Source organism: Ciconia boyciana, chromosome 3 (assembly GCF_034638445.1).
Source record: "Ciconia boyciana chromosome 3, ASM3463844v1, whole genome shotgun sequence".
In the NCBI taxonomy this organism is placed as follows: domain Eukaryota; kingdom Metazoa; phylum Chordata; class Aves; order Ciconiiformes; family Ciconiidae; genus Ciconia; species Ciconia boyciana.
Genome location: NC_132936.1, coordinates 89,444,127 through 89,471,308, shown reverse-complemented (window position 1 = coordinate 89,471,308; position 27,182 = coordinate 89,444,127). Strand labels below are relative to the sequence as shown.

Here is a 27,182-nt window from a genome sequence, read left to right as displayed (position 1 = left end):
AAAAATTAAATAAAATTATTTTAAAAGTATCTGTATGTGCAAAAATAGATATTTAATAAATGTGTGTGGTTGGATATAACCGGTTAGAAACAAATCATTTAAAGACTCCAGTATGAGTCTGTTGAAGCTGTTATATTTAAAGAAGCTATCAAGCTCCAAGGAATAAGCTGTTTATGCACAGTATGTTTGTTACTTTAGCAGTGGTGCAAAAATGAAAAAGCTTCATTTGCTTTAATCATACACCCTTACTGTATCTCAGCTCCCACAGATGTGGAGGATCATTTGTAGCACTGTAGGTGTGAGCTGCGGCTCATATGGGAAGGGAAAATAATTATGGCAATAGTATGTCCTTGCTTTACTGAGCAGTCAGGAATGGCACACAAGAGCAATAGAGATGTCAGGTTTGTAGAGTTTAGCTGTGATCCACTTTAGCTTGGGTAGAAGTAAGTGTGGAAGAGAAGAGCAGTGAGCACTAGGGGAGCATAGAGGACAGCAATTTTTCTTAGTTTGTCAGCACACGGAATAGTTACAGATTTACTGGTCCGTACTGGGTTTGGCTGAGGTGGAGTTAACTTTCTTCATAGCAGCCATATGGGGCTGTGTTTTGGATTTGTGACTAAAACAGTGTTGATAACACACCAATGTTTTGGCTGTTGCTGAACAGTGCTTGCACAAGGCTTTCTCTTTCTCACATTCTGCCCTCTCCTAGAGAGCAGACTGCGGAGGGGACACAGCTGGGACAGCTGGCCCAAATCAGCCACAGGGATATTCCACACCATTTAACATCTTCCTCAACAAAAAAAAACCCCTGGTGTAGGGGTAGGGGTGAGGGTGTGGTGTGCCTTCCAAGGCAGCAGTTGCTTGGAGCCTGTGTGGGCATTGGTTTGCTTGTGTGAGGTGGCGAGTGATTGCCTTTGCATCACTTGCTTGGTTTTTTTTTTTTCTTCCCTTCAGTTGTTAAACTGTCTTTATCTCAATCCACAAGTTTTCTTGCTTTTGCTCTTCCTATTCTCTTCCTTATCCCACTGAGGTGGCGGTGGGGAGTGAGTGCTGGGTGGGTGCTTCATTGCTGGCCGGGGTCAACCCACCGCATGGCCTTTACTGCACGGGTTAACAGACTATCCGGTTCTGTGCTCTCTGATGCCTGCGATCTGATTTCCTTGATACGTATATAGCCATTTGGCAGTTACATATCCTTAAACGCTGAGTCGCTGTGGGCCATTTTCAATCAACCAGAACACCAGGAAAAATACCATGCAGTTAAGTGTCAGTGCCTAATGCTTCAGGATATACATGTGCATGGGTGAGCCACCCAATTAACATCCTGTATTCTTCCTATGGAGTTGAATGAAACACAGGCAGAAATTTTTCCAGAACAGGTGCTTTTATCAGATAGACTGATTTCATAACCATTCAATAAATAAGTACATCCTTCCATTTTAATTGCCTGCAGCACTTAGAATTTCCTGTCAAGGTGATGCCACAACTGAACGCCTGTCCCTCAAGTTATTTCTCTCAATGTACCCATGCCACTAGAAAATGCAATTTATTCTGAGGAGCTGTTCTTCACAGGAGGAAATGGTCATAAATGTGTGCCCTGAGCTAGAGCAGGAAGAGCAAGGGCACTTTGTGCCACGGCCAGTTAGCTGAGGTGACTGGCGAAGGACAGTCTGCAAGCTGAAAGGGTTATTCCTAGTGTAGGAGTGAGGCTGGAGAGTCCTAGTGCAATGGCCGATCGGTTAAAAATCAGATGGAAGGCAAATAGAGCAAGACTGAGAAAACGTTGCAGCATCATTCAGATCAGCATGATTTCACCTCCAGTTTGCAATTTGTAAACTTTCTTTTACTGATTGAGTTTTCATGTCTTCCCTTGGTGACTACTTGCCATGCACAGTCAATTAAAAAGAGTCTAGAACTTGAAATCAACACCATAATAAAGAAAGGTAGGTTTGAACTTCATCAGTCATGCACATTTCTAAAACTAGCATTTTGCTGTGATGCTGAACAGGTAGCACCACCTGACACGGCTCTGCTTGCAACTTTTCTGGAGAGCCAGTGTATGACATATGGTTGTGCTACTCTCAGTCGTTGATACTGCAGTGAGTAGAAAGTGATGGGAGAGATGGGCCTTATATCTCTCCTATCAAAACATAGACAGTTGTCTTGGAAACATTGATGATCATCCTCGTGCTGCTTTTTTGTAGTGATAAATGCCTTTGAGTTACTTTCTGGACTAGAATAAAATGGTCTACGATAAGGGTGGTAATGATGAATATGCAGGTAACTGAATAATTTTTTTTGCCTAGTTCAGTAGGCAATTTTAATACTGCCCTAGAGTACTGCTGAAGATGATTTTAACCCAGAAAAATTCTTTTTTTCCAGTGATTTTTTGGTGTATATATGATTGTTTGTTAAGAAAACAGTCTTCTACCAGCAGTAGTGGAAATGCTGTTTAATAACATAGCAAATATTTCATGGATTATAATCTAGTTTTTACAAAGGTGATTACTATTAAAATATAATGATTATAAACAAAAATTAGATGAAAAGTCCTTAGGAATGGGAGGGAGAAAATACCTTTTTTAGAGAGCAGAGGTTATTCTGCCAAAGAACTGACTAAATAATATTATGAAAATGTATTCTCTTTCTTAATTTTCTGCAAATCATCAACTCTCAGGCTTCTATATGAAAAGACTTGATCAAAACACTTTGAAGTCAGTGACAGTTTTTCCATTGAGTGTCATGAGCTTTGTGTTGGTTGCTTGTGGCTTATAACTTGTGCTAATGTGCTGGACATGGGGAATGTGTTTCTCCACTGTCCTAATGCTGAAAACTAAGAAGTAGTAGTGTTTTTCTGCATCACAGGTTGCAGGACAGCTGATAGGTTTTACATAGTTCTGTGCTGATGAGCAAACTAACAGTTTTTTGTGACTCCTGTCAGCCTGTGCAGAGACCAAGCATAATGTTTGTCCTTCTAATGCCAGCACATGATGGTTTTGAATATTATAGCCCAGATGCTAAAGACAGAATTACCTTAGTTATGGCAGTACTAGGCATCTGCCTATGATAGCAGATGTTACTACCCACTTACTAACTTCTGGTGGCATTAAAGACCAAGGACAAAATGATCCTTAAAGACAGAATTTACTTCTCAATACATGAACTAGTTTTGTTGGGGGACGTTTGAGACGCAGTAGTAAGGAATTTCTTGAAGGAATACAAATTCGTCACTTCTTAGCCACACATTACCACATGTAATAAAAAAAACATTAGATCTGTTTGCCCAGTGATGGCATTGTTTCATGATTACTTTTCTGTGATCTTATTAAGGGCAAGGGAACTCCTCATTTCAGTTAGTTTCAAGCAAGTAAAATTGCAGCAAGTATTCAGGGCTTTTTTCGAGATAACTTTCTCTTGTAGCATTCTTCCCATAAACCACTGAGAGTTTCTTTAAGCACTTACTGTTTGATGTTTATACTTTTTTCTTCCCCTTGGATGGAAGTATAATTGAGCTAAAACAATATTTCACTGATGAATACTTCATTTACAGTAAGCATAACTGTAGTAATTTTATCTGTCACTCAAGATGCTACTACCTTATAAAGCTACATTTAAGAAAACCTGCTGTTTTCTTCCCTAAACTAATTGGAAATCACAGTTGGTTAAGCAACATTACAGAAGGTCATTGTTCTTACAAATGAAAAATAGAAGATAGAATTATCCAAACTAGTTGAAGAAAGACCTCTGGATATCTTTTTCACATAGAAGTACATTTTTACAAAACAGTGTTTGAGAAATTGGCATCTGTCTGTCAACTGTATGAGACAGTCTAATCAAAGTCAGTTAATTCTGGTTAACAGTTCAGATGTTTGAAACACTGATATTTAGCTTGTTTGGGTTTATGTCAGATGAACAGATTTTACATTCCAAGAGGTTTGGCTGTAGCTTGACTCTGGGCTTATTTACTGCAGAAAACAGGGTGTGATATTAGGGCAAGTTGTAGAAAACAAGAACAAAGGGTCTGAGTTTTTTGCTGTTGTTGCATCACATTCTTATGAAATGGTATTGTAATCCTCACAGGACAGGGAGACAACAAAGAAAACTGGGATACAGAGCTGTAGAGTTGGATCAGACTATTTCTATTAAATGCAGAGCTCTGGGTCACAGAGAGGGTAAGTGATTTGCCCAAAGCCACAGAGGAAGTATGTTGCAAGTCAAAGGTTTGAAAATTGGTGCTCAGATTCTCAGTTATTCTTCCTTTACTGCCAGAATTAGAGAGCATTGCAGCCAAACACCACCATGTCTTTTCTCTCACTCGCTGTCTTTATCACTCTCTCTCTCTATTTGCTACCTTTTTGTTTTATTTTCTTACATGACACTGCAAAAAAAAAATTGAGGAAGGCAGTAGCTGGTATATTTTTACTGATGCGCCACAGTTTTTGGGAGCCCTATTTGTATGTTATGTATTCTATATTCTGCACCACTAGAATAATGATTTGTGACTGAGTGTATAGCTAAGGGCCTGTCCTAATTTGCATTGTTAAAATTTTAAGTAATACAATAATATCCCTGCAGGTCATTTGCAACCTGCGTAATCTGTTTGCTGAAGCAATGTCATGTAAATTAAAACTGTGAATAGACGACTGTAAATTATTAAGTTAGCATGTCTTAAGAAGTTACCACCCTTGAGCTGAGATGCAGTAACTGATTGTTCCATGCTTCTATTTCATGACAGGTAAACTCTGGCTAATTTAATGCTAATTTAAGTCACTATGCAGTGCATGATTGTCTGACCATATCTTACAATCTATTCTTTTAAATACCCAGGTAATTTTATTTTTTCATAATGAAGTCTGAAGTTGCTTACAAGCTATCTAAAACTCTGATTCATCTGACAGTGTCAATATGAGGTGAGACACTTGATTCTTAGACATTTCAAAAAATGAATTTTGTTCAGGGATGTGTGTGTGGCACTGGAGGCTGCTGCTGGTTTTAGATTCTGTTTCCAGTGCAGGTGCATGGCAGCACACCAGCCAGCATGGGTGCTTTGGCACAGGCACTGAACACTCTGTCCTTGGGGACAGTGTGGCCTCTGTACCCTCTCTACTGCCTTTGAGTTTTCTGTGTTTACGGAACTGAGCAGTGTTAGATGTTGACATCTTTATATTCAGTAACTACATGATAAAATAAATGGGGAAGCAACCAAAGGACAGGGGAATTTTCTTGGAAGTCTCAGAAGTGTTGCCGTTCCCTACTAAATGGCTCTCTATACATACAATTTTGACACATTTTAGAAGGAAGGGCAAGGCAAGAGCCAGAATGCTCACTTAAGATTCCTTTATCCAATGTAAGACACACAGATTGACACAGGCACAGTGTTTTCTTGGATACGTGAAGCTCTGTGTAGCCACAGAGTTACCCTCAGAAGAAGCAGATTTTCAGAATGGGACCATAAACAGACATGTGCTGTTGGGGGAGCTTTTGGGACAAGACAGGCTTCCAGAATACAGAGTGCAGGCTGATAGTTGGGAAGTGCTCAGATCCTACAGTGAGTGCTGCCAAAGTAGGGCTCCAGCTAGACAGTTTAAAAACCTAGACAGAGATTGTATCTGGCGTATTTTTAGAAAATAATTATGCACATTCTTTTGAATATTTAAAATGATGGTGAAAACTTTATCATTCATCAGGCATGTTGGTTTAAAAAACCAAGAGATGCTGTTAGAGCCTGAGAACAGAGACATCGTATCTTTGTGAGAGATTCACAGACACTTGATTTCATTCATCCACCCACACAGTCTGAGATAAGCATAAGAAAATTGTTCTACTTCAAGATGGAAAGTTAACTGGTTTGAAAAGCTGTCTTGGAGGTCAAGGGCTTCTGTGATAAATCTTCTACATTTTTATTTGATCAATTTGATTATGTTTCTTAAAGTCTGTGTAAGAGTTGGTTGGTTTTATGTTTTAATGTTCTCAGAGCAGAGAATTCATATTTTGACAAATGTACTGCTGTACATTCAAAAAAGGATGCTATCATTGAACTGCTGTCATTACCAATTAATGTTCTTATTGCCATTTTCTTTCTTGTGATAATGTTTAATTCATTCTAACCTTAACAGAGGTTCCTGTCAAAAAGAAATGAATCTCAGACAAAAAGAATTCAGCAAATGAGTTGGGCCTAGGTAGAATATTTAACATTACAAAGAAAGCAGCCATCTTCCTCCCTAATTATGTTACATTTTCATCACTATCTGATGGATCCTTCAGTGTTATAAATTGTAACAACACCATGTGAAATCTGCTTGAACTGTGCTGATATGCATAGCTGAGGAACTGGTCCAGTACTGCAAACACCTACTGGGTCTCAGAAGTTGGATGGGCCTAATCATTAGAAGCATGGCTACATTAGTGGAGGGGTCTTCTGGTTATTAGTGCAACTGAGAAATCAAATTAGTCCAATAGTATGATATGCAGTCTGTTTAGCAACACTGTTAGAAACATTTATTGTAGTTTTATGATAAAGTCTTTATTTGTGATGTTGGATGTGCTTTGTAGTGATGTAGCTGGGTGAGCTCCAAGTGCCTGACTCACGCCAATTTAGAATGAGACTTCATTCTAAAAATTTTCTTACAAATAGGAAATTCCTGGGAAAAAAATCAGAAAACTCCCCAAACCTCATACAGGTTATTGCTCAAGTTAAATGTGCTCTCCAGTATCACAGCAACAATTGTATGAGACTGGCATTTCTGTAAAATACTTGGATTCTGCAACATGGCATTTTCTGACAAACCATCAGTTGAATCTAGTTTACAGATTACCCTTAAAGTGTTCACTGTGAAACCCATTTTCTCCTTTCCATGGAGGATATTCTTCTCTGATTTGTCTAAGTCACAGCGGCTTTCGGTTATAATCTCCAGAAGAGGTATTGTCTGGGTAAAGCATATGGTCAGGTACCCTGTGCCATCTAACTCAAACCACTATACTTTTGTTAAAATCTTACTTGCTTGAGAAGGATGTTGCTGGTCTGCTAATGTAAATGCTTTTGCACTCTTTTAAATTCATGGCATCTACAGAGTTGTTTTCTACTATGTCTTGCATGACGACTGAGGGAGAGTTCCTGAAAGCAGCATGAATCATCCAAGAATTTGTGGTTTTCTTTTACTTGGTGTTGTTATTGAGGCTTATGGACCATACCTAGAAGGGAAAACTCATATTTCCAGTGAGACTATGATTTGTGTGAAGCACAGTGCAACGTGACTATACAAGAATTGCCTTATTTTCCGGAAAAAGCCTTGTACTTTTGGCATTATTCACAGAAGGCTATATAGCACACTTTGACAGCAGTATGCATACTTGTAAAAGCATCTATGAAGGTTTCAGAGCACCAGAAATTGTTGAAATTATTTTTGAGATATGAAGTAAAATTGAGCAAATGGGTGTATGATCTGAAACCAAAATAGACCATGTATTTTTCTCATGGTTTTTTAAAAAGTTGCGTATGGATTTGAATTAAGAATCTCTAGTTGGGGCCTACTGTGAAAACAACCAATGGAAATAAGTTACCATTCATCCCAACCTGCTCCTCCTAAAGTGGCAAATAACATAGATTTCATTGTGCACTTTCAATGACTCCAAGAAAAACAGCTCATATTATTTGTCCACTGAAAATGAATAGCAGTGGATGTTTTCCTATATACATTATCTTCCCACATGCATTGTTTTCCTACATACGTTTATATATGCCCTACATGCATTAGTTCTCCCACTTTCCAGACTAAAAAATACTATTTTTCTAAAATTCATTATAGATAACTTGTATAGGAGCCAGAAACTGCACATGCTTTCAATATACAGACAAGAGTATAATTTTGGAAAATACACAGTTGATGACGAGTTGTTTTTCTTCTGTCATAGCAAAAGTTTGACTGTTGAGGGCTATTTCCTCATGGAAGAAGGGGAAGGGGGAAGACAGCCTTTCAGATCTGGTCACATTTTCTTCTTTCAGTGAAAAAAAAAATTTCGATTCTTCCAGAATCACTGTGGTTTTCTTGTGACACCTGTTTTGGAGACATCTATTTACACACTAGTTTTCTACTAAACCTGCTTTCTGCAGTATTTTGTTGGGAGTATTCCCCCATCTTGGAGGGTGGGGAGGAGGAACAGAAAGTATTTGCTGTCAGGCTGGCATAATTATGTTTCTGTTGTGATTATGTCTTAAGTACTGTAATCTTTTCGTAACAGTACTTTGCCATGACCTGATTCACGGAAGCAAGCAAGCAATGTAAACTGGCATGGCGCTGGGAGCGGCAGGGACTTCCCCAGGACCTCAGGGCAGGGCCGGGCAGCCAGGGCCTGTCCCAGCACCCCAGCCAGGAGCAGGGCAGCCGGAGGGCACCGGGCAGCCCCAGCCCTGGGTATCCTGCACCTCCCTGGGGATGGGGTCAGGCTGAGGCAAGGCCGTGATGTGGGCCTGTGGGTGGGCCCGGCTCAGCAAGGTGGTGGCTGGGCAGGGCTGTGGGGAGCTGGCGAGCGGCCCTGCTTCCATCTTGCAGCAGCAGGGACTGACGGCCTCAGGGATGGGGGCTGAAATGGGTTTCCTGGGCCGTGGGCAGGTGCGGGGAGGCCCTGGGAGAGGCCCACTGGTGCCCTCAGGGCCTTGACAGGAAGCTCTACCACGTTTGTACTCTGACTGCTCCAGGGACACCTGTGACAGCCTCAGGGCTTCCTGTGACTGTCATGGCAAGGGCCCTTCCGAGGAAGCCTCCACTCCAGGGGGGCAGGTGCCTTTCTCGGCTCGCTGGGAGGCTGGAGCCGACTTGGAGCTTTTCAGCTCCCAGTGCGAGTGTTTTGAGAACATGAACTCTAGTAGGGCACGCAAAAAGCACTCCAGCTGCGTTGGCTTTAGTATTAAATTTTGGGGCTGACAAATTTAGTGCTGGATACCTTCCTAGGTGCCTTCCTGGCCTGACACAGTCACCTGCATTTGAGGGCGTAGACATGGCAACCCCCCACTGCCACCACTTCCCCCCTCACCCAGCGGGACCCAGGCGAGCCGTTCCCCGCAGCGGGCACCCCTTCACCGTCAGCGCTGCAGGTGCCGAGAGGCAAAATCACCCCTACCAAGGCAGGCTGCAGCAAGTGGACGAGGTGGTCTGTGCGGCCTCTCTGTGCTAGTTTGGTTGCTCTTGTCCCCAGTTCTTCAGGGGTTTGTCTTCCTGACTGATGTTTGAGCTTTTAGAAGTGCTCTGGTGCTTTATAGGTTTTGGCTGCTGAGGAGATTTCTTTCCATCCTCTTTGTGTTGGTCACTTTTGTTTTCCATATGATGCGTTCACCCTGTAATGGCAGTTAACAGGCATGCAGTAATCTGCATAAATGGAGAAAGGCAAATGCAGACTGAAAATGCGCCAGAGAAGTGTGTTGGAACTACCAGCCGATTTCACAGCATCACGCAGCCAAGACAGAAGACATGAAATAATACATGCCCCCTTAACTGGCATAAAATGACCAACACTGTGCCTGCAGCTGTACTGCAGCACGGCACCATCAACATGTGCCACAGGGAAGTGTAAAGCCAGGAATCCCATTTCGATTGCGGATTTTATGCTTCTGTTATTTTCCAAAGAACATTAAGGGTTTTTTTCTTTTTAACTGTAAACCTTTTGGATACAAAGACTCTAAAAAAAATTCCTTTGTATGCCAAACTGCTGCTGGTGTGCTCCGTGGCCTCGGTGTTACATTCAGCCTCTTTATGATTCAGTTCTGCATTTCCATTCGTCACAGGGCTGTTATAATGCTTAACTAATTAATGTACATACATTGTTTGATGTCCTTGAGCAAACAGAAATATAAAGCTACAGATAAACAGACAAATAATAGTATTTCAGGCCTGCTGAAATCCGGTTTCAACCTGTAGTCATAAAACTGAATTGCCAAAGTGAGAAGCAGGAAAGAAGCTCTGTGAGAAGCTTCAATGAGGAAAGGATCTCCACAAGCATTACCTTTTTTTCCTCCCTACTGATGAAATGCTCCATTGTTTTACTTCCTGAGTTTGAGGCATTATTATTTTTTGATCCCAGTTCTTTTCAGAAAGCATTTAAGTAGTTGTAATTCCAATAACAAGATGATAATGGGAGAAAAATTTCTCCCCAAAATCATAATTCTCAGGATGGTCTGGGTTTCAATTTCTGTGTGGGCTAGAAAATAAAGAATTAATATTGTCCAAGATTCATTGTTCCATTAATAGCTTCTATTCTAGGGCATGGCTTCTTCCAGCTTATCTTTGGAATTGTGATTTACATTTAGCATCTATGCTGCAATGCAATCACAATAAGCTACAGTATTTTCCGTTTTTCAGTCAGCCAATATGTCTGCAGACTCAGTGACTGTCACAATTTTAGTATTTGAGTGTTAATTTTTACTACCTACTTCATGGTTGGTTCATTGAGTTCAAAAATAGCAACAACAAGAAAGAAAGATTTGAGCTGATTTTGAATGAATTTTGACAGGTTTATGATCTGCTTTCAGGGATTCCAAAAGTAAAGACAGAAACTGCTTTTGGAGGGTAAATGATATGTTGAAAATTATTTGCTCAGCTCTAATTAGGATAAACATTTTTACTCATGGAAATGAAGGGAATGTACAGGCTCAGATGTTTATTAATTCAAATATGTAGCATTTTTGTTTGTGAATAATTTTGAAACTGATAATACCCAAGTTCAATTATTGTGCAGGTAGTTACTATGGATACTTGGTTTGCAAAATGTGTGGCTTTATGGCTAGATTTCTGCCAAAGACCATATTGTTAAATAATGTCTTTTTTTAGGCAAACACATGAAGTGGCATGAGAGTATGTTCATAGACATGCACACAGATCTGGCAGAGAGAAGACTGAGTAAATATCAGTGAGCTTTATTTTGCAATCATCTCTTTGTATGTCTTGGAGCAGATTTGTCAGATTTGTATAAATAGAGCTTTTTAAATAACAGCTTTTATGTAGAACTTCAATCATTATTTTTGTTTTGACTAAAACATCCCTGCTTTTATCTCCCCACATGCCAGTACTAATGCAGCTCTCCTGAAGCCTGGTCAGCTTTCCTGCCCTTTGCTGTTGTTGCCCAGTCTCATGGAAGTATTGTGGTACAAAACGATCATTCTTTAGTTATCAAGACTGAGTGTGCTTCACTTGATTTCTCACTTTAACATGTTTCCTCTGGTAAAAGACTTCTGCATTCATTTCATTAAATATTGTCAAGTATTACTCAGTGACACGTTGACCAATAAGCAACATGTAAAAAAGCTGCCCCACACAGTTGTTACTGTCATGTTCCCATCTCATGCACAGGTCCTGGGGTTGTCGCTGACTCTTCTGCTTTGGGAATCCTCCCAATGGCCAGATTCTGCATGAAAATCACATGTCTATTCAATAAAAAATAAGTTTAAAGTTAAAATTACCTTTTTTACAGTAGTCACATTGCAGGGTCTTTAGACACAGCAAGACGCAACTAGTTATAACTAGAATAGCAATACTCAAGCGAACGGATGAACTATTCGTGGGGCGTGGGTTGCAGGGTGGCTTACTGAAGCACGTAAGAAATGGCAGCAGTAACCTGTGAGCCACCCTTTTGAGGTTAGTGAGAAAGCTCAGCTGAAAATAAAACTTCTCTGTAAGTGCTTGCATAAGCAGGGCCTCTTTCTCAAACAAGAGCAAAGCCAGAAGATTTATTTCTCCATCTTCAAATGTCTGACTAGTTTGTGCAAAGTTAGGTGACAATCTTGAACAAACTTTTTATTCATAAAGCAGCAGAAGAGAACCATTATTCAGTCAAGGTATCAGTACTTGTTCATTCAGTCGTTCCTACAGTACGAGAGTTGAAAGTGTAGTCTCCATGCATAGGTGCTGACTGGGTGAGAAGGTGTCAGTGGATGGACCTCAGTATTTATGCAGCCCCCTTTCCAAGGCAAGGCATATGATTTATGTAGCCTCAGTTGTCCCACAGATAAAGGTGTCCTTAGTTAATAAGAGGCAGTTTATGTGAATTGGTGAGCATGGCTTGGAGTCAGGGACCTTGAGATCCACACGCAGGTGAAGCTTCAGCTTCACGGCGCTGAATTCGGCCCTGCATTTGTATGCAGAATCAAAACCTGCTGCTGGCTGTTGTTTGCTGCACTGGCACCTTTGAGAGCACACCAGCAGACACTTAAGGGCAAGTACTGTGTCAGAGCTGGATTGCTGCTTAGAACTGCTGAGTGAATTAAGATGTGTAATAATTTTTAAAAAACCCTCTACCTTATATTCTGTTGGGGCCTGTGTATTGTAACACCTTTGAGCAACAGGTGGTGGAAATTAAGCACCATTGGTCTTGACTGGTATTTTGCCAGGTCCTCTTCTCCATACACTCTCCATAACCAAACTGTTAATAAATGCTAGTAAGAAGCAAGTTATCTGTTTGAACTTGTTTTTTGAATACATTATCTCCTGTAGTTTTGGCTTCTATTTTATTTCTCTTAACTTAATTCTGTCATTTTATAGTTGTTGCTTTTCCTTCTCCTGCTTCTTATCTTCTTTGTAAAAAATCATGGACATGTAACTAGACAGTTGACAATGTAGTTTGGAGAACCAGATTTAGAAGTCTAAATTTTGTCCTAAGGGATAATTTTTACGTATTTGTTTTTAATATCTTACACAAACTGAATGATTGATTTAAATGATCCATCAAGTGGTAATAGCTCAATAGACTGTTCAATGCAGTGCTATCACAGTGAGTATAAAATGTCGAAAAAGTAATAATAATGAAGTTTAAGAGAAGTAGGTGCTTCATTCATACCTAGGAAGAGCCTTGCCGATGAAAAAGGACACCTGTTCCAGCTTCACTGAGGAGGTGATGTTAGTGACTGTCTATGGGAAAACTATTGGACTCAGTCTGGAAAGACTGGTCACAAAGGCTAGATCATGATTCAAACTTTCAAAATGTTTTGCATTTTCATTCGGGTGAGTTCAATATTAAAAAAAAAAAAAAGGAAGTATTTGGTATTTGAAAGCTTGATATTTGAAATTCTTGTTAGATGACCTAAAGGTTACAATTTTATAATTTCGCACAGCTGATTTATATTTGAGGTGAATGGCCAAGAGTAATGCAGCAAGTAAAATACTTTAAAAAGACATTTTAATTGTAACTTAAGCAGGAATTAATGGAACAAATTACTCTTTTCTGTCATAACATGTAAAAAAGATAAGTATTTCCACATTTGTTGGTGAAAAAAGGTATGAGTTTACTTTGTTTGTTCTCATATGGCTCTCATAACAAGAGCTAACAATGAAACCTCACCTAGTGTGATCTTACAATTTTTGTTTTAAATTCTTATTGTATCATGAATGGATCCTCAGGGTGAAAGGTCTTGGTTTTAGGAATTACTTTATAGCTTTACCTCATTCTATTCATGAAAATATAACAATTTAAAGGTAAAATTTTCATAAGCAGTCAAATCAGATGAGAGACAAGTCCTAGATGAAAGGGAAATATGCTCTTAAATAATCATAGCCAGAATATTGAATTTTAAAGGTCTTAATTCATCAAGGAAGAATGTATTTTGGCATGTAGGTTTTTGGCATTATGCTTGGGTAAAACCAGTATGAACATAAGGAGGAGAGTCAGTGTCAAAATGCAAACTGTGAGGAGAAATGCAACAGTAGATTTGAATAACCTTGTGCCTTGTGGTTCATATTTCTGATCCAATTTTTCACTTTCTTTAGTTCTGTGATGTTTTTAAGAGAGCTTCGAGGTATAAGCTTTGGAGTTTTCATTGGAGGTGGAGGTGGAGGTGAGGAATTTGCTAGGATCCACTAGTATTGTTGTGACTAAAAATTAGTACGTTCTTTCCTGTCACCCTGGGTTTTGTCAGGTGTAATAGAAATGCCAGCTGCTCCTTGTTGCTTGCTGAAATCACTCTTTATCTATCTGGTTTGCTTGTCTTGGGTATATGTAAAGATCTGGTTTGCACAAAACAAAAAAAAAGCTCGAAGTAAGGAATATAAAAACTCTAGATAAAGATTTGCTGAAAGCAAATCTGCATATCAGAAAAAAATAGCATGAAGCACTAGGAGAGTGTTGTGAATCAAAGGAGTATTTTGTAAATCTGTAGTTTGTTTTGTAAAGCCAGCACAGCCATCTCAGCCATCTTTCTTGTTTGAAATATATAGCACAACCCATTGTAATTTTCTCAGACTGTAGTGAATGTTGGGACTTTGAAACGTAGAGATTGTGTCTGTTCTTAAAGTTTCTGAAATCATGAATCTGGGTTATGAAAACAATTGAATTTGCTTAGAAATTGTAAGATAATTGAATTAAAGCATATTGTTATGCATTGGCTGTCCAGGGTATACTACTGGTATTTATTTTCCTGGTCTTGCATGTATGAGGGAAGATGGTACAGCTTTTCCTTTAAAGAAATTTTGATACTTGTTGGTAGGCAAAAGTGTCACTTTCACATGAAAGAATACATGGTTATGGCAGTATATCATTTAAATGCTGGGAAAACACAGACATTTTTGATAAATGCAGCTTCAGTGCCGTTCCAGCTATCTCAAGCTAGGGAAAAAAAAGTGTGAAACAAAATTGCATGTTATTTTTTAAAATGTTTGCTCAGCTTTCAAGTTTGAGTAGTCAGGCTATTTAATGATGTCACATCTACTGTCTGTTTTTTTAAAACTTCTGGTTTTTTATTTTAGTATTTAATGTGAACTTGAGGCATTTGTGGTGAAGAGCTTAGGTTAGGAATTAAGCAACCCAAAGTTTGCAGATGTTTAATGGCAAAGATTTGTTTTGTCTGAAATGTACAGAATTTTAACCACATGGAGTTAGATCACCCAATTTCAATGCTCACAGAAATTTTAATTCTAGTTCAACTTGTGAACTTTCTTCCTACCCAATTGTTGTTTTGTGAAACTCATCTGATGTCACTGAAGTCACTGCCAATTTACATTAATATACGTGCAAATTTTGTGCTCTTATTTATGTTACAAGCTTCAAAAAACCCACGTGGAGTCTAAACAAGGACAAATGAAAAGGGACAGGATCATTTTGTTTCAATCTTATTTGTATAAAAGTATATGCTTTATCAATTAATACTTGCTAAAATCATGTTTCTGAGAAGTTGACAAATTCTGTTCCTGGCTGTTAGATTTAGTTCATCTTGTAGAGGTGGGGAAAGTCCTGTTCATCACAGAAATGCTCTTAGGAGGTTTATTTGCTGGTGGGTTTGTGGAAGGGCAAAGGTGAAGGAGTGAGGAGAAAATTCTTTCGCTAATGCAAGTATTTCCTGTAGACAGCAATTACATACAGGTCTGTGAACTTTAGTTAGCTACCCACAAGCATTTGAACTGTGAGCTCAGTGTAGTGTTTGTCTAACCTTCCTTTATTTCTGTATTTCCAAGATATCTGGTAGAGACTTTTCAAAATTAAATACTTCTTTTTTCTTTACGAGTGAGAGATCAAATAATGCAATGATTTGACCATTTTCTCACCAATTTACAGCCTGTATACCATAAGAGAGTTCGTTAAGTAGGAAGCATACATAGAAGTTCGGCTTTTTCCTGTCTTTTTCTGCAAGCTATGATTCTAGCTGTGCTGTGAAAAGCTACTATAGAGCCAGTTTACAGTTCTTTTGTCAGCTCATTGTTTGATGTCACATTGACTAGGAGTTCTCTGTTTGAGCTTAATTTATGAGCTTATTTTGGAGTAAATAATTATATTTTCTTTACTCTGTGGCTCTTACTCAAATGAAAGTGTAGCTTAATGCTGCCTTCAGGTATTGTGGGTTTTTTCCTAACTAGCAATAGCATATAGTAACCATACAGAAAATCTGTATAATGGCTACTACTAATCTGGTACAATAAAGAAAAATGCTATTTCAAAGGAAAATCTATTCTATTCAGTTGTAGGTAGAACAATGTACTGGGAGTTATTATCTATTCTGTTGACTAATGGCACTTCTGCTAAGGAATCCTGATGGATGGGATAGTGACCTTCTCTCTGCTAGTTTCTGGGGTACAGGCATTTCCGGTGCCATAAACCTTGTTCCCATGCAACCACCCAAAATATGTCCGTGCTTCCTTCTCTTGGGGAAACAAAACAGGTTTTTTTTCTACTAGTACTTTCAAAAGTCACAAAGGAATCCAAACAAAATGTGAAAGGGAGGTTCCTCTTACTCAGTACCAACTATCCAGGCATTTCTGAATGGAGCAGGCTGTAGCATCCAGAGCCTCTTCAAGCAAAATCCACCACCCTGGCCTACCAATGGGAAATGCAGCTCTGAGATGCTCTGGTTTAGATCCTGGGTGCCAAATGCACCCTGTGCATCCAAAGGAGTAGAGCAGGATTTTTTTTTTTTTCTCCTGACTTAACTCCCTGTCACTTCCCAATATGGTCAAATATAGCGCACAATGCTAGCAAATTGTCTTTGGTATTGTTAGAAGTCATTGACTGACTGTGGTTTATCATCAAATAGGATTGTCCAAGAATGTTGGACTAGCATTATGGGAATGAGAAAATGAGTGGCATCAGCATGAAAGCTATGCCTCACAGTAACTAGAAGCGTATGTACTGTGTTGAGACTAAACATGTCCAATGTTATGGAATTCCAAAAATTAAATTATTTCAACGGTTTCCTGATCAGAGCAATGTTTGAAATAGCCCAAAAGATAGAGATGTAGAAAAAAAAAAAATGCTGGCTGGAAACCCATGGGGAGTTGATTTTTCAGAGATACTAAGAATGCACACATCCTACAGAAATTCAAGAACTCCTTGAATACTTGAGGACTTCAGTTATGCAGGCCTTAAAATTACTGCTTTAGCTTTAGTTTGTTCTATGCATCATATCACATCTTTACCTTAAATATAATACTGTTCTATTTTGTCCTGAGAAGGAAATGGAGTTTGACTTATATTTTCTGCCTTATTGTATCCTGCTATTTTCTGATATGGTCATATTCACCCTTCTGTGCCAGCGCACACGTTCACAGTGCAATCAGTTTTGCCTTTCAGTCAGAAAGGGGTCTAGAACTGTGGTCTGGATTTAACCATCGCGTCAGTGCATTTAATGGGCTGTTACCCTTTTTTTCCCCAAAGACCTCTCATTAAGGCAATCAGCTGGGTATTTCAGTGTTTTAGGATTAAATACATAGTGGGCTTTTTGTTTCTCAGTTTTACTTTGTCCTGTTAAACTTCTAATTGCCACCTGGACTTAATATATTTGATGAATATCAGCTGGTACTCCACTCCTTTTCAACTGGCCATGAGCAGCTCTAGCCGGTCTTGTGTGGAACACCTCCTATGGTACAGTAGCATCAGTCATCGTATCTGACAACACTGTTCATGTGCTGTCTGAGGAAGGAAGGATTAAGGGTGAGTTCAAAAGTATTTTGCAGGCTTATACTAATCAAGTGCTAAAAAACTTTAAAAGGACAGTATTGTATTTTTTAAATTCTACCTTGGCATTTTGTGAACAGCTCATATAATTTTCAAATTATACTTTTGCATGTAATTTAAATTACCTGCTCTCAGCAGATGTTTGATCTCCCAACTATCTGGAAGAACATCGTGCATGTTTCCTATTGCCTTACTGGTTTCCAAAGGCCTTTAATGGGGAGAAAGGGGTCTAGACCACTGACAGTGATGGATTTACAAAAAGGTATGTCTGGCCCACTGATTTTTAGAAGTAGTAATGACACCCAGTTTGAATGATAGGAATAAGTTGAAAAATAAATGATATCTAAATAGCTTAAATCCTTTTTTAATTTTTTTTTGCTTTAATGATCTGATAAAAAAACAATACTTATTCCTTTTTATAAAACTGTATGTCAAAAGAAAAGTAGTAGTAGTTTATCTATAGGGAGAGGGCATAAGAAAAATGGAAGGAAGTGGCAGTGATATCAGTACTATTTTGGGCCTCTGTGCAAACGTTACAAGAGCCTGAGATTTTGACTGGTTAATACAAAACAAAGCAGGTTGTAGTTAGCCTTGCTTTGCAGTGATCATGGACACATACAGGTTTACAGTGTCATATGCTGGCATGAGTGGTTTCTGTGCATTTTTTTCACCATATTAAGGAAAAAAAGGTCTTAGGTTCAGTTCTAAAACTCCCCAGTCATCTCTGGTTTAGGTTGTAACTCAAGTAGCAAAGTGAGATTAGAGCTGGTTCAAAAACCACATGCTACTTATGAAAAAATTATTAGAAAAAATGTGTGTTTTTTCTCAAAAAAATGCTTTCCATGTTTCTAAATTAATCAGGATTAATGTTTTTGTTGTCCTTTGCACAATAATTTTCAAAATCAAACCTTTTATTTATGTTTGTTTAAGTTTTTAATATTTAAAAATACTCATTTTATGCCATCACATTTTGGAAGAGGCGTTTCATTTTTTTCCTACTCTTTTTAAAATTTCCTCCTCTTCAAACATTCTCAGCTTTTGTGCTTCAGAAATTTCCTAGTGGAAACAATTTTAAAGAAACGGTATGAAAAAGTTTTCCCCAGATTTTTATCTTCCTCCCACTTCCCCCCACCCTCCCCAGTAGAAAAGATATTGTTGGGCAATAGTTAGTGAAAAAGAGAAGAGGAAAGAGAGGCAAAAATCCACTAAGCCAAACAGACCAAATCCAAAGACTTCTGGTCAAAGAACTTCAAGAGGTAAATATACTTGAAGGTCTAGCTCAACAAGCACCTCCAGAAGGAATAATAATTATATCGCATCTGTGAGAATAAAGTTGGCAAACTCTGAAACATTTAGGCTAGGTTTCATCTCACCTAACTTAGGCTGCCTAAAAGTTATGAGTCTGGTATGAGGAAATCATCTGGGTAATAGAAGGAGATGACAGTAATTTATTCCACCTGTATTATTAGCTGAAGTTATACAAGATTAAGTCATTAATGTTTTGCTTTTGCCTATGTAATTTGCATACCAGCAACCATAGCTGAATCTCAACCTAATTTTTCATATTAAGTCCACCACTTATTTTTTGAATGTACCATTACAAAGCAGATAAATAGCTATCCGTAACAAAATAGGCAAGACAAATATAAAGTTTGTTAACCACTCCTGGATGCCCATGAAGTTTGATCTCATTCAATAAACAAGAGGTTTATTTTCAATAGGCAGGCATGCAGTGGCTGTTGAAATCAAGTTAATAACTCTGCCCCATTTCACAGGAGTGGAGTTACCAGTAGGAAAATGAGGATGAAGAGGAGGATGTCATGCCTCTACTCCACTCCAATTAATAATGCCAAATGTTGCAAGCGTACTGTAATATGACCCATTAGTGGCTTTGCAGCTCCTTCTCTCTAGTTCTGCTCCAAAAATAGATGCATTTCAGTTCTGTTTCAAAAAGCAGGAAGAATAATAATATTTGCAGAGCTGGGTAAAGCTAGAATTTCACCAAAGGGAACATGAGACTTGCTGACTGTTGTCAGAGGAGAAATCTGTGAAAAGGTTAGGACAGGTTGCACAAAACTTTTAATGGGAGTTCTACAAAACTTCAAGATATTTCATTTTACCCAAAGAGTGCAATATTTTTGCATGTTTCAGGCTTTACCTTTTCAAGTCTCAGGTTTGTAACTACATCTTGCACACACACACAAAAAAGTGCCCATAGCAAACATAACATTTGTCCTAGTAATGATGGCTTTGAAATTCTTAGTAATCAAATATATTTAGCTGCATAGCTAAGTATTTTTATTTGAAAGATTGGAGAAGTATGTGTGGGGTTAAGAAGAGAGGTAATTTGCCATGACCTATTTTCATTCCATTCCAATCAAAATTGCACCACTTAGCTGAGTACTAAAAAGGGATGCCTGAAGCACACTTGCATTAAATCATCTGTTAATGTCAGGCCAAATTTCTGGTCTACTGCCTTGTAGGTGGTGACAGCCCTCTGCAAGGGATACCTGTGTTCTGCATACTTGTCAGAAACTTTTATGTTCTAGGATAGCTAGAAAGGCCTGAAATATTGATAGTTGATATAAAGAAAGATCTCCAAAGACATAAGATTAAGAACTAAGAAAATAGTTCTAAATACACATCTTTGCTGTAACTAGCTCTGAAGTAATGGTAGTCTCTAATTCAGCCAAAACATTTAAGTTTTGTCATGAGAGATTAATAGGATGAATTGTTCTTGAAGTAAAACGAAATATTTGCAAATTCAGTCATGGTGTGAAAGAAATATAACTTCTCCAATTTTCATGGTATTGCAGCAAAATTTGGCTTCTGAGCAAGTATCACAAACAGTTAACTACTTGTCCCCTTTCCTTAGTCTGAAAAATCTAAATAAGATAAAGCTTTCCCAAAGCCATTCTAATATGTTTTGATTTCTGTCTGGAACAAAACAGCAAAGAATCTTTTTTTTTTTTTTCTCAGTTTGTTTTGATCCTTCTGATGTCTCTTTCATCTAGTTTTGGTTCTGTGGCTCCTGTGGAGGCCAGTAGGTAGGTCCCAAGTACAACACAACGTAGGATTGGATTCAAAGTTCCTGATTTAGTAAAACATGCAAGCATGTATATATAAGCCACAAAGGTCTAGTTTGCAAATGTGCCTGGTAATAGGGCTCCTTTCAGCACAGCATTGTGGTAGCAGGCACCTTCCCACCTTGTCCCACCTCCTCTCTCCATCCCCAATACCCTGTCCAGTGGCCAGAGCTGAGGTTTCAGAGCGAGAAGCTCTGCCTGCATGGGAAGCCTGGGTGTCATGGGCTGTGGCCATGACCAGCTTGAGTGAAATACACTCAAAACAGGGGCTTGACAGGTCTGTCACTGCCGTGGCATACTGTGCATTTACAGTTTAGCACTGTTTCTGTGTTTAGCACTGTTGCTCTAGCGCTCCATGTGCCAAATGAAGTCATTAGCAGATTTGAGATCTGTCAACCATCTGTGCCTGATATCTGTTCATCCTTGAGTGGGAAAGAGCTATTGGTGCAGAGCTATAGTGGGATGTAGTGGTGCTAGAAGGTCTCTGGGGTATATCTTGGTCATTTGAATTAGTGTGCCCCTCACATAGTGATTACTGCCTGCCCCTTCCTCCTGGATAATGTTTGAGTCTCTTGAGAAGCCCATTAAAAGATGCTGTAACCAGTTCTCATATTGTTAAATATTTGCCAATGACCAGGAATACCCAGCCAGCTTTGGTGTGAATGAGAAACTTAATAATCCATGAAGGGTTGTTTTTATATCTTTAATTTACATTACATTGGGTTCATAAATTAGGGAAAAAAGTATTAGTTATGGCTTTCTTCCTGGTGGTCGATTAGAATACATCAGCTGTGACACACCATTTACAGAGATGGCTGGAGTCATTGTATATCAAAGCTGAAAATGATATTGACCCTACCAGTGCAATACACCCTTTGGTAGTCCTTCTTGTGAGGGTTTCTTACGTGTGTTATAAGAGCTGCCTCGCTGTGTTGCAGTAACGTACAGGAACACATGGAGACAAAATGATTGATTATTAGTCCTGGTGTTCGTAATTTGATCTGTGCAGCAAGTGTTAGCCAACAATGCTTTGTTTTCTTTCCCTTACTCCCTTATTGGCATTTTTCATTGTCTTAGTGTCCAAAATTCCAAATCTGGGATGTCCTGCTATCAAGTCTGAGTCTGCTTTGTTTAACCCAAATGCAAATCCATAGTATAAAGTAATATGAACAAGGTCTGAACTGAAAGCAAATTCAACTTGGTATGTTCCTAAACTGAAGCCTTCATACCCTGTCAAATGCAAACACTGAAATAAATCTTCATGGCTGTCCACTACACTGTGGATCTGGCACAGACAGAGATTGCTCAGACAGTAGCTCCAGACGTCTTGAGAAGAGAGAACTCCTTACAGGGTAAATTTGCAGAGTTTTCATATGTCACTCAGAGAGGAAATGAAATTTAACAGATTGCAGTAATTTTTGTTTGCTGATACAGTATGCCTGAGAATAATAGTCAGTCAGTAAAGTTGGTTTACCCTCTGTGTGTTTACTGGGCTGGGAAAGATCATGTCTTCTACTTGGGTTACCTTAGTGAGTACAGGATACCTCTCTAAAACATGTGCAGTCTCTCAAAAGAACAAATCTTTTTATTTAATTCAATCAGTTTGTATAATATTGTTTGTTGTTTGAAATAGCAGTTTCTTTTAAATAAACCTGCGGGATTGATTGCCCTGGAGCCAACTCAAACACTGAGAATTGATTCTTTAAATTGTTAGTGAACTGTATGGCCAATCAGGCTATCATGATAAGCCTTGAGAGCTCTAGGATACTCCTAATTAAGTTTTGCATTGCGGAGGTTTGAAAAGTCTGTGACTCTCCCCTCAGAATTTTCCCTCGGTTCTTATGCAGCGAGATGTGTTATTTCAGAAATTTTAGAAATGGTAGGGAATTTGACTTTGCAACTTTGAAGTTCTGAAATATGTGGGCATTTTTCCTTAGTTGTGGGTATAACAAACTCTGCGTACTCTGTTCTGTCTCCATATGTGGTTATGCAGTTTTAGTGATGCATAGCTGGATAGAGAGGAATTTTTAGAGGAATCAGAAAGGACAAGCTGAACAACAGCACAAATTAAATAACAGAGATAAATGATTCTGCAGGAGTTAAGATGACAAGGGCCATGCCTTTGTAAGGAAGAACCCATTTCTTGAAGCACCAGATTGCTGATAATTGTTTATTCTTTCTTATTTTAAAATCTGGGGTCACATAGAATCAGAACCTGATTGTAGTGTAAGGAATAAGGTGGGTCAGTTAAGGCAGAAAAAAGGCAGCGCAAGGTGATCGTGAAACCTGAAAGAAATACTGTGACGCATGAGAAAGACGTTGCTTGTTTTGCCTTGGGGTTTTTTTCCCCTAGAAATGGAGTTAGTTAACTTCCAGTCCCAGTAGGTTTTGATCCGTAAATGATTGCCTCAGGAACAAGCAGCTTACCTGTGCTCTCCTGCAGCAGTGTTAGATACTCCAGATTTAGCTGTTATTTGAGCTATGTCTGTGAATCCTGGGAAGCTAGGAAAATGGATTTTTCTTCGGGTGTTCTGTAGAAGAAATGCCTTCTTCCTTTTGTTTCTTGGGAGGTGTGGTCTACAACATCAACTCTTGTGGTGAACTACTCAGAACTCCCCTGAGTAGGACTGATCTTTAACTTTGAGACTTAAAACCTCTTAAAAATTTTATGTCAATAGAAACGTAGAGGAGATTCAGTAGATTTTTAGAGACTTTGTAAGAAATCTAAAAGAAAACAAACAAGCAAGCCCATCCTCAGTTGACAGACTATGGAGATTTCATATTTGATACCTGTTACCAGCTGCTAACTGTCTGTGAAGGATTGTCATTATATCAGAATTTCTCACACTGTAAACGATGAGATCTTCCTACCACCATCTCAATTCCTCTCTCTCCACTTGCCGAGGACAGAAAGCAGCCATAACAAAGGTTACTATCTGTAGTACACTTTATATGTGCATCACTGTTTTTTTTCATACCTGAGTTTAAAAGGGGGGAAAGATTGTCTCCTAGGAGGTTAACCACACCTCAGAGCACCTGAAACCTCTTATGCCTCTGGTAGGATTGTACACAAAATCATGTAGCTCAAAATTCACAGGACCAGTTAGACTTCTGCCTGTGTTTACGTACTTAAATACCTTTTTAGATCTGGCCCTGTATACTTAGGATTCCCAGTCTCATATTTGAAATTGGAAATAATTAGAAATTAGATGGAATTTCACTACCTCACTGGGATATTGAGATGCAACTGCATACTGTGAAAATATCTAAAACAGAGAGGTTAAAAAAGTGCCTCACGGCAAACTACTCTTGAAAGAAGCTCTTGATGTCTGAATCTCAGAGCATCCATTCATCTCGTGTTTTTTTTCGCATATGTCCTGGTATAAAAAGCTAATGCATGTTTATGAAAAGGAAAAAGTAAAACTATTGCAACTTCTGTGTGTAAAACTTTTCACATAATAGAAAATGATGAAACAGTCTCTATAACTCTACAGTGATCAAAATTCAATATCGTTAATATAAACAGTTTTATGGTAATAATAGGAGATTTGCAAGGAAGAGGGATTCATTTAGTTCTAAGAGATGTTTGACCTCTGCTACTTCATAATCCATTAGAGAGAGCTAAGGTCCACATAAGCTGGCTTTCTTTCTCTTTTACTGGGAAGGCATTATTTTTTCAATAAATACCAAAATCAAGTCAATATTTTTAGAACCAGGATAATTGCCACTTTAAATGGACTAATCTTTGCTCAGAAGTTGTCTGACACTTTATATCCAATGCCAGCAGGAAAGAAATAATTAAGATGTATGCTTTTGGTAATTGATCAGGAACATTTGAATGGGTTACATAAATAATAGACTAATCAAAGTATTGTCTAACCATTTAAAAAAACACATGCCCTACTGCATGTACATTTATTTAAATTAACATTGCTGTCAGAATTTATGAGAAATTTTGAAAGAGGATTTCATTTTCACCTTATGGTTAATGCTCTCATAAATAATAATTTGTCAATTTATAGGATAAGATATACTATTAAATTGTTCAGTGTAGCTCTTTAAAATAGAGGTGTGCATTTACTGTTCTGGGCAATTACTCTATGGATAAAACTGCAACTTTCAAATCTCATTTTCACGTCTGCCAAATCCTACTGTAACTCATTTTCTGTTCTAATGATAATTAATGATATTAATAATCTAATGTTATGCAGAAGAGACCTGGGACTTTTCTTGTATGTGCAGTATCATGCAGTGTTTTTCCACATAAAATACTTTATTAGTATGTCATTGATAACTGACCAACAGATTATCTAAAAAATAAAAAAAAAAAATACAAAACCAATTGTTCAAAAAAAAAAATAATCAGATATTTAAAAAATACATTAGGAATTGGCTTCTGGTTCTTGTTTAAGCCCATGAAAATGATACTTCCTAATCATTTACAAGGTGCTGATCTATCTTGGAGTTGAACACCAAGAAATGTCAGTTTGATAGTTTGGGGTAGGGCTGTATCTACTTGCAAGCAACTTCCATTCTTCTCCACTCTTTTCTAAAACCACTTTAGCTTTGTATGTTTGTATGAGGGAAGAATACACTATCAAGCTGAATATTTGAGATTAAATGAAAGGTTATATTTTTCTTGAATGGCAATTTGGACATGCTTTTTTGTGGGATCTTTTACATGCAAACCAAAATACCTATAATGTGAAAGATACACTATTGCACAGGCTTTGTATTTATTTATACCTATATCAGGTTGCCACAGTCAAGGCTGCTATTTACTTCAAAACTGTCCCATATATATTCTTTGGGCTCCACTGGTACTCACTAAAAGGTGCTGTGACAGCCTGGCATCAGCAGAGTCCCTGCATGGAAACAGCCACTCTTTTCATCAGCAGCCACAGTCATCTGCTATATTGTCTCTGGGCTGAGCTTTTCAGGCTCTGTGTAGGGTGGCTTTCTTTTTTTTTTTTCCCCCTCTGGACAGGAAAGTAGGGCCTCTGCATGTGTTTAACCCCACATTTTTGCAGGATACTAATATTTCTGCTTTTAATTGACTGCAGTTTTACAGGAGAGTGTGTCCCAGATGTGATTGCTCTAAAATGAAAGAGCACCAGTGTTGGGCTTGAATGTTTCCCATCCAATTACCAATTGCTCCTTCATTTAATTTTGAAAGTTTTTTTCACTTGAGTATGGGGTTTCCAAATGGTTCTGGTAATCCTGGATTTTTTCCCTTGTTTTTACAGGTGACCTGTAACTGTTTCACCATCAGTAATGGAGAGATGCAGGATGTTGGTGTTGGCCTGTATCCCAGGTACTGTGGACACTGTTTCATTCACAGGCAAAATCTATGTTAGGTTTTTTTCCCTTTTTTCCTAGGTAGCTGTAAGCGCTATCAAAGCAACAGGTAACATGTCTAAATGAGAAACTGGGAAATGCAAATAAATTAAAGGAGAATAAAAAATATGATCAAGTTGAAAACATTCTTAATAGTCCCGATTACAAAGTTAAAACAGTTTAAATAAGATACATCTTTATATTTTATTTTTATGGAGGTGATAGCCTTTTCTAAGTAAGAATAAATGCTGACATCAAAAATGTGTGACTGGGACTAGTAAAAGGAAACCTGTTCAGCGTTGCTTTAGAATACAGATATTTTACAGCCAAAAGCCTTCTGAACTGGCAATTAAAAGAAAAAGATTGAACACATTTATTAGTAAATTACCATAACTAAGAAACCAGTAAGGTGAAAAGATAGGCCCCTTGAGAGATGAGTGTTAATATTTGAATTTATTATTATTATTTCTTATTTGTATTAGGTGAGAAGTACATACCAGGGAAGGTTTCGCCTTCATAGAATTAGTTACCTGTAATTACTAATGTGGAAAATTAATATGTATACTTTAAAATTATATTCTACCATCTCATTTTTTTATTAATGCACCGTTGAACTATGTTGTCAATACCTCAGTGGGCCTGTTGTTTCTTTTTCTACTAATGTCACGTGTAAGATTTGACTAAGGACACTTAATATCTTGAGGCCTGCCTTGTGGTGAGGATAAGGCAAAGGTGGTTAGGACGACATGGGAATTAGTGTTATGAAAAGTACAGAACAGTCATTTCATTTCATAATGGAATGGAAACAAATCCTTTCACATACTTGGGAAAAATTGAACATTATTTTGGAGCATTATTATTACTGAAATGTTTTCTTTTGGTTGAAAAAAGCTCCTGACTGTGAAAAAAGTGGCTATCTACATTCTGTGATAATGCACTGCCAAGGGATGCAAGAGACTCTTTCCCAACTCAGTTCAGAGCAGTTTGAGTTTTGCTGTAGCAAATCACTCTGAGCTGGGAAAACTGTGACCTTAAATCTGTGGTTCCCAAATCCTAGGCAAATGCCCTTACAGATGAATTCATATGGTTCCAAATGAAATTGTCATCAAACACACTAGTGTTTACATGAGATGAAATTTGATTAAAAGTGCTTTGTTTAGTCTCATTAAGAGGTTGTATATTGTTGCATGGCTTGATAGCTTTAGCATCCCAATATATTTTAAAATAGATAAAATCCTGTGGTCCTTCTCTGCATCACCTTGCCAGCAGCTTTGGGAGTATGCCCAGTGATCTCACAATAAGTGAAATATATATTCTCTCCCAGTGTACATTACTGGG

The 27,182-nt window shown here is 38.3% G+C and overlaps 1 protein-coding gene across 6 annotated transcripts in view; it reads left to right on the top strand.

The window, feature by feature from the left end:
- SMYD3 (SET and MYND domain containing 3) overlaps positions 1–27,182 on the top strand; it is a 424,609-nt gene that overhangs the window by 313,163 nt on the left and 84,264 nt on the right. For all 6 annotated transcript variants that reach the window (XM_072856508.1, XM_072856509.1, XM_072856505.1 and 3 more), the window contains exon 6: positions 25,754–25,821. In XM_072856508.1, the coding sequence (XP_072712609.1) occupies positions 25,754–25,821 (68 nt within the window). The remainder of the gene's footprint in view (positions 1–25,753; positions 25,822–27,182) is intronic.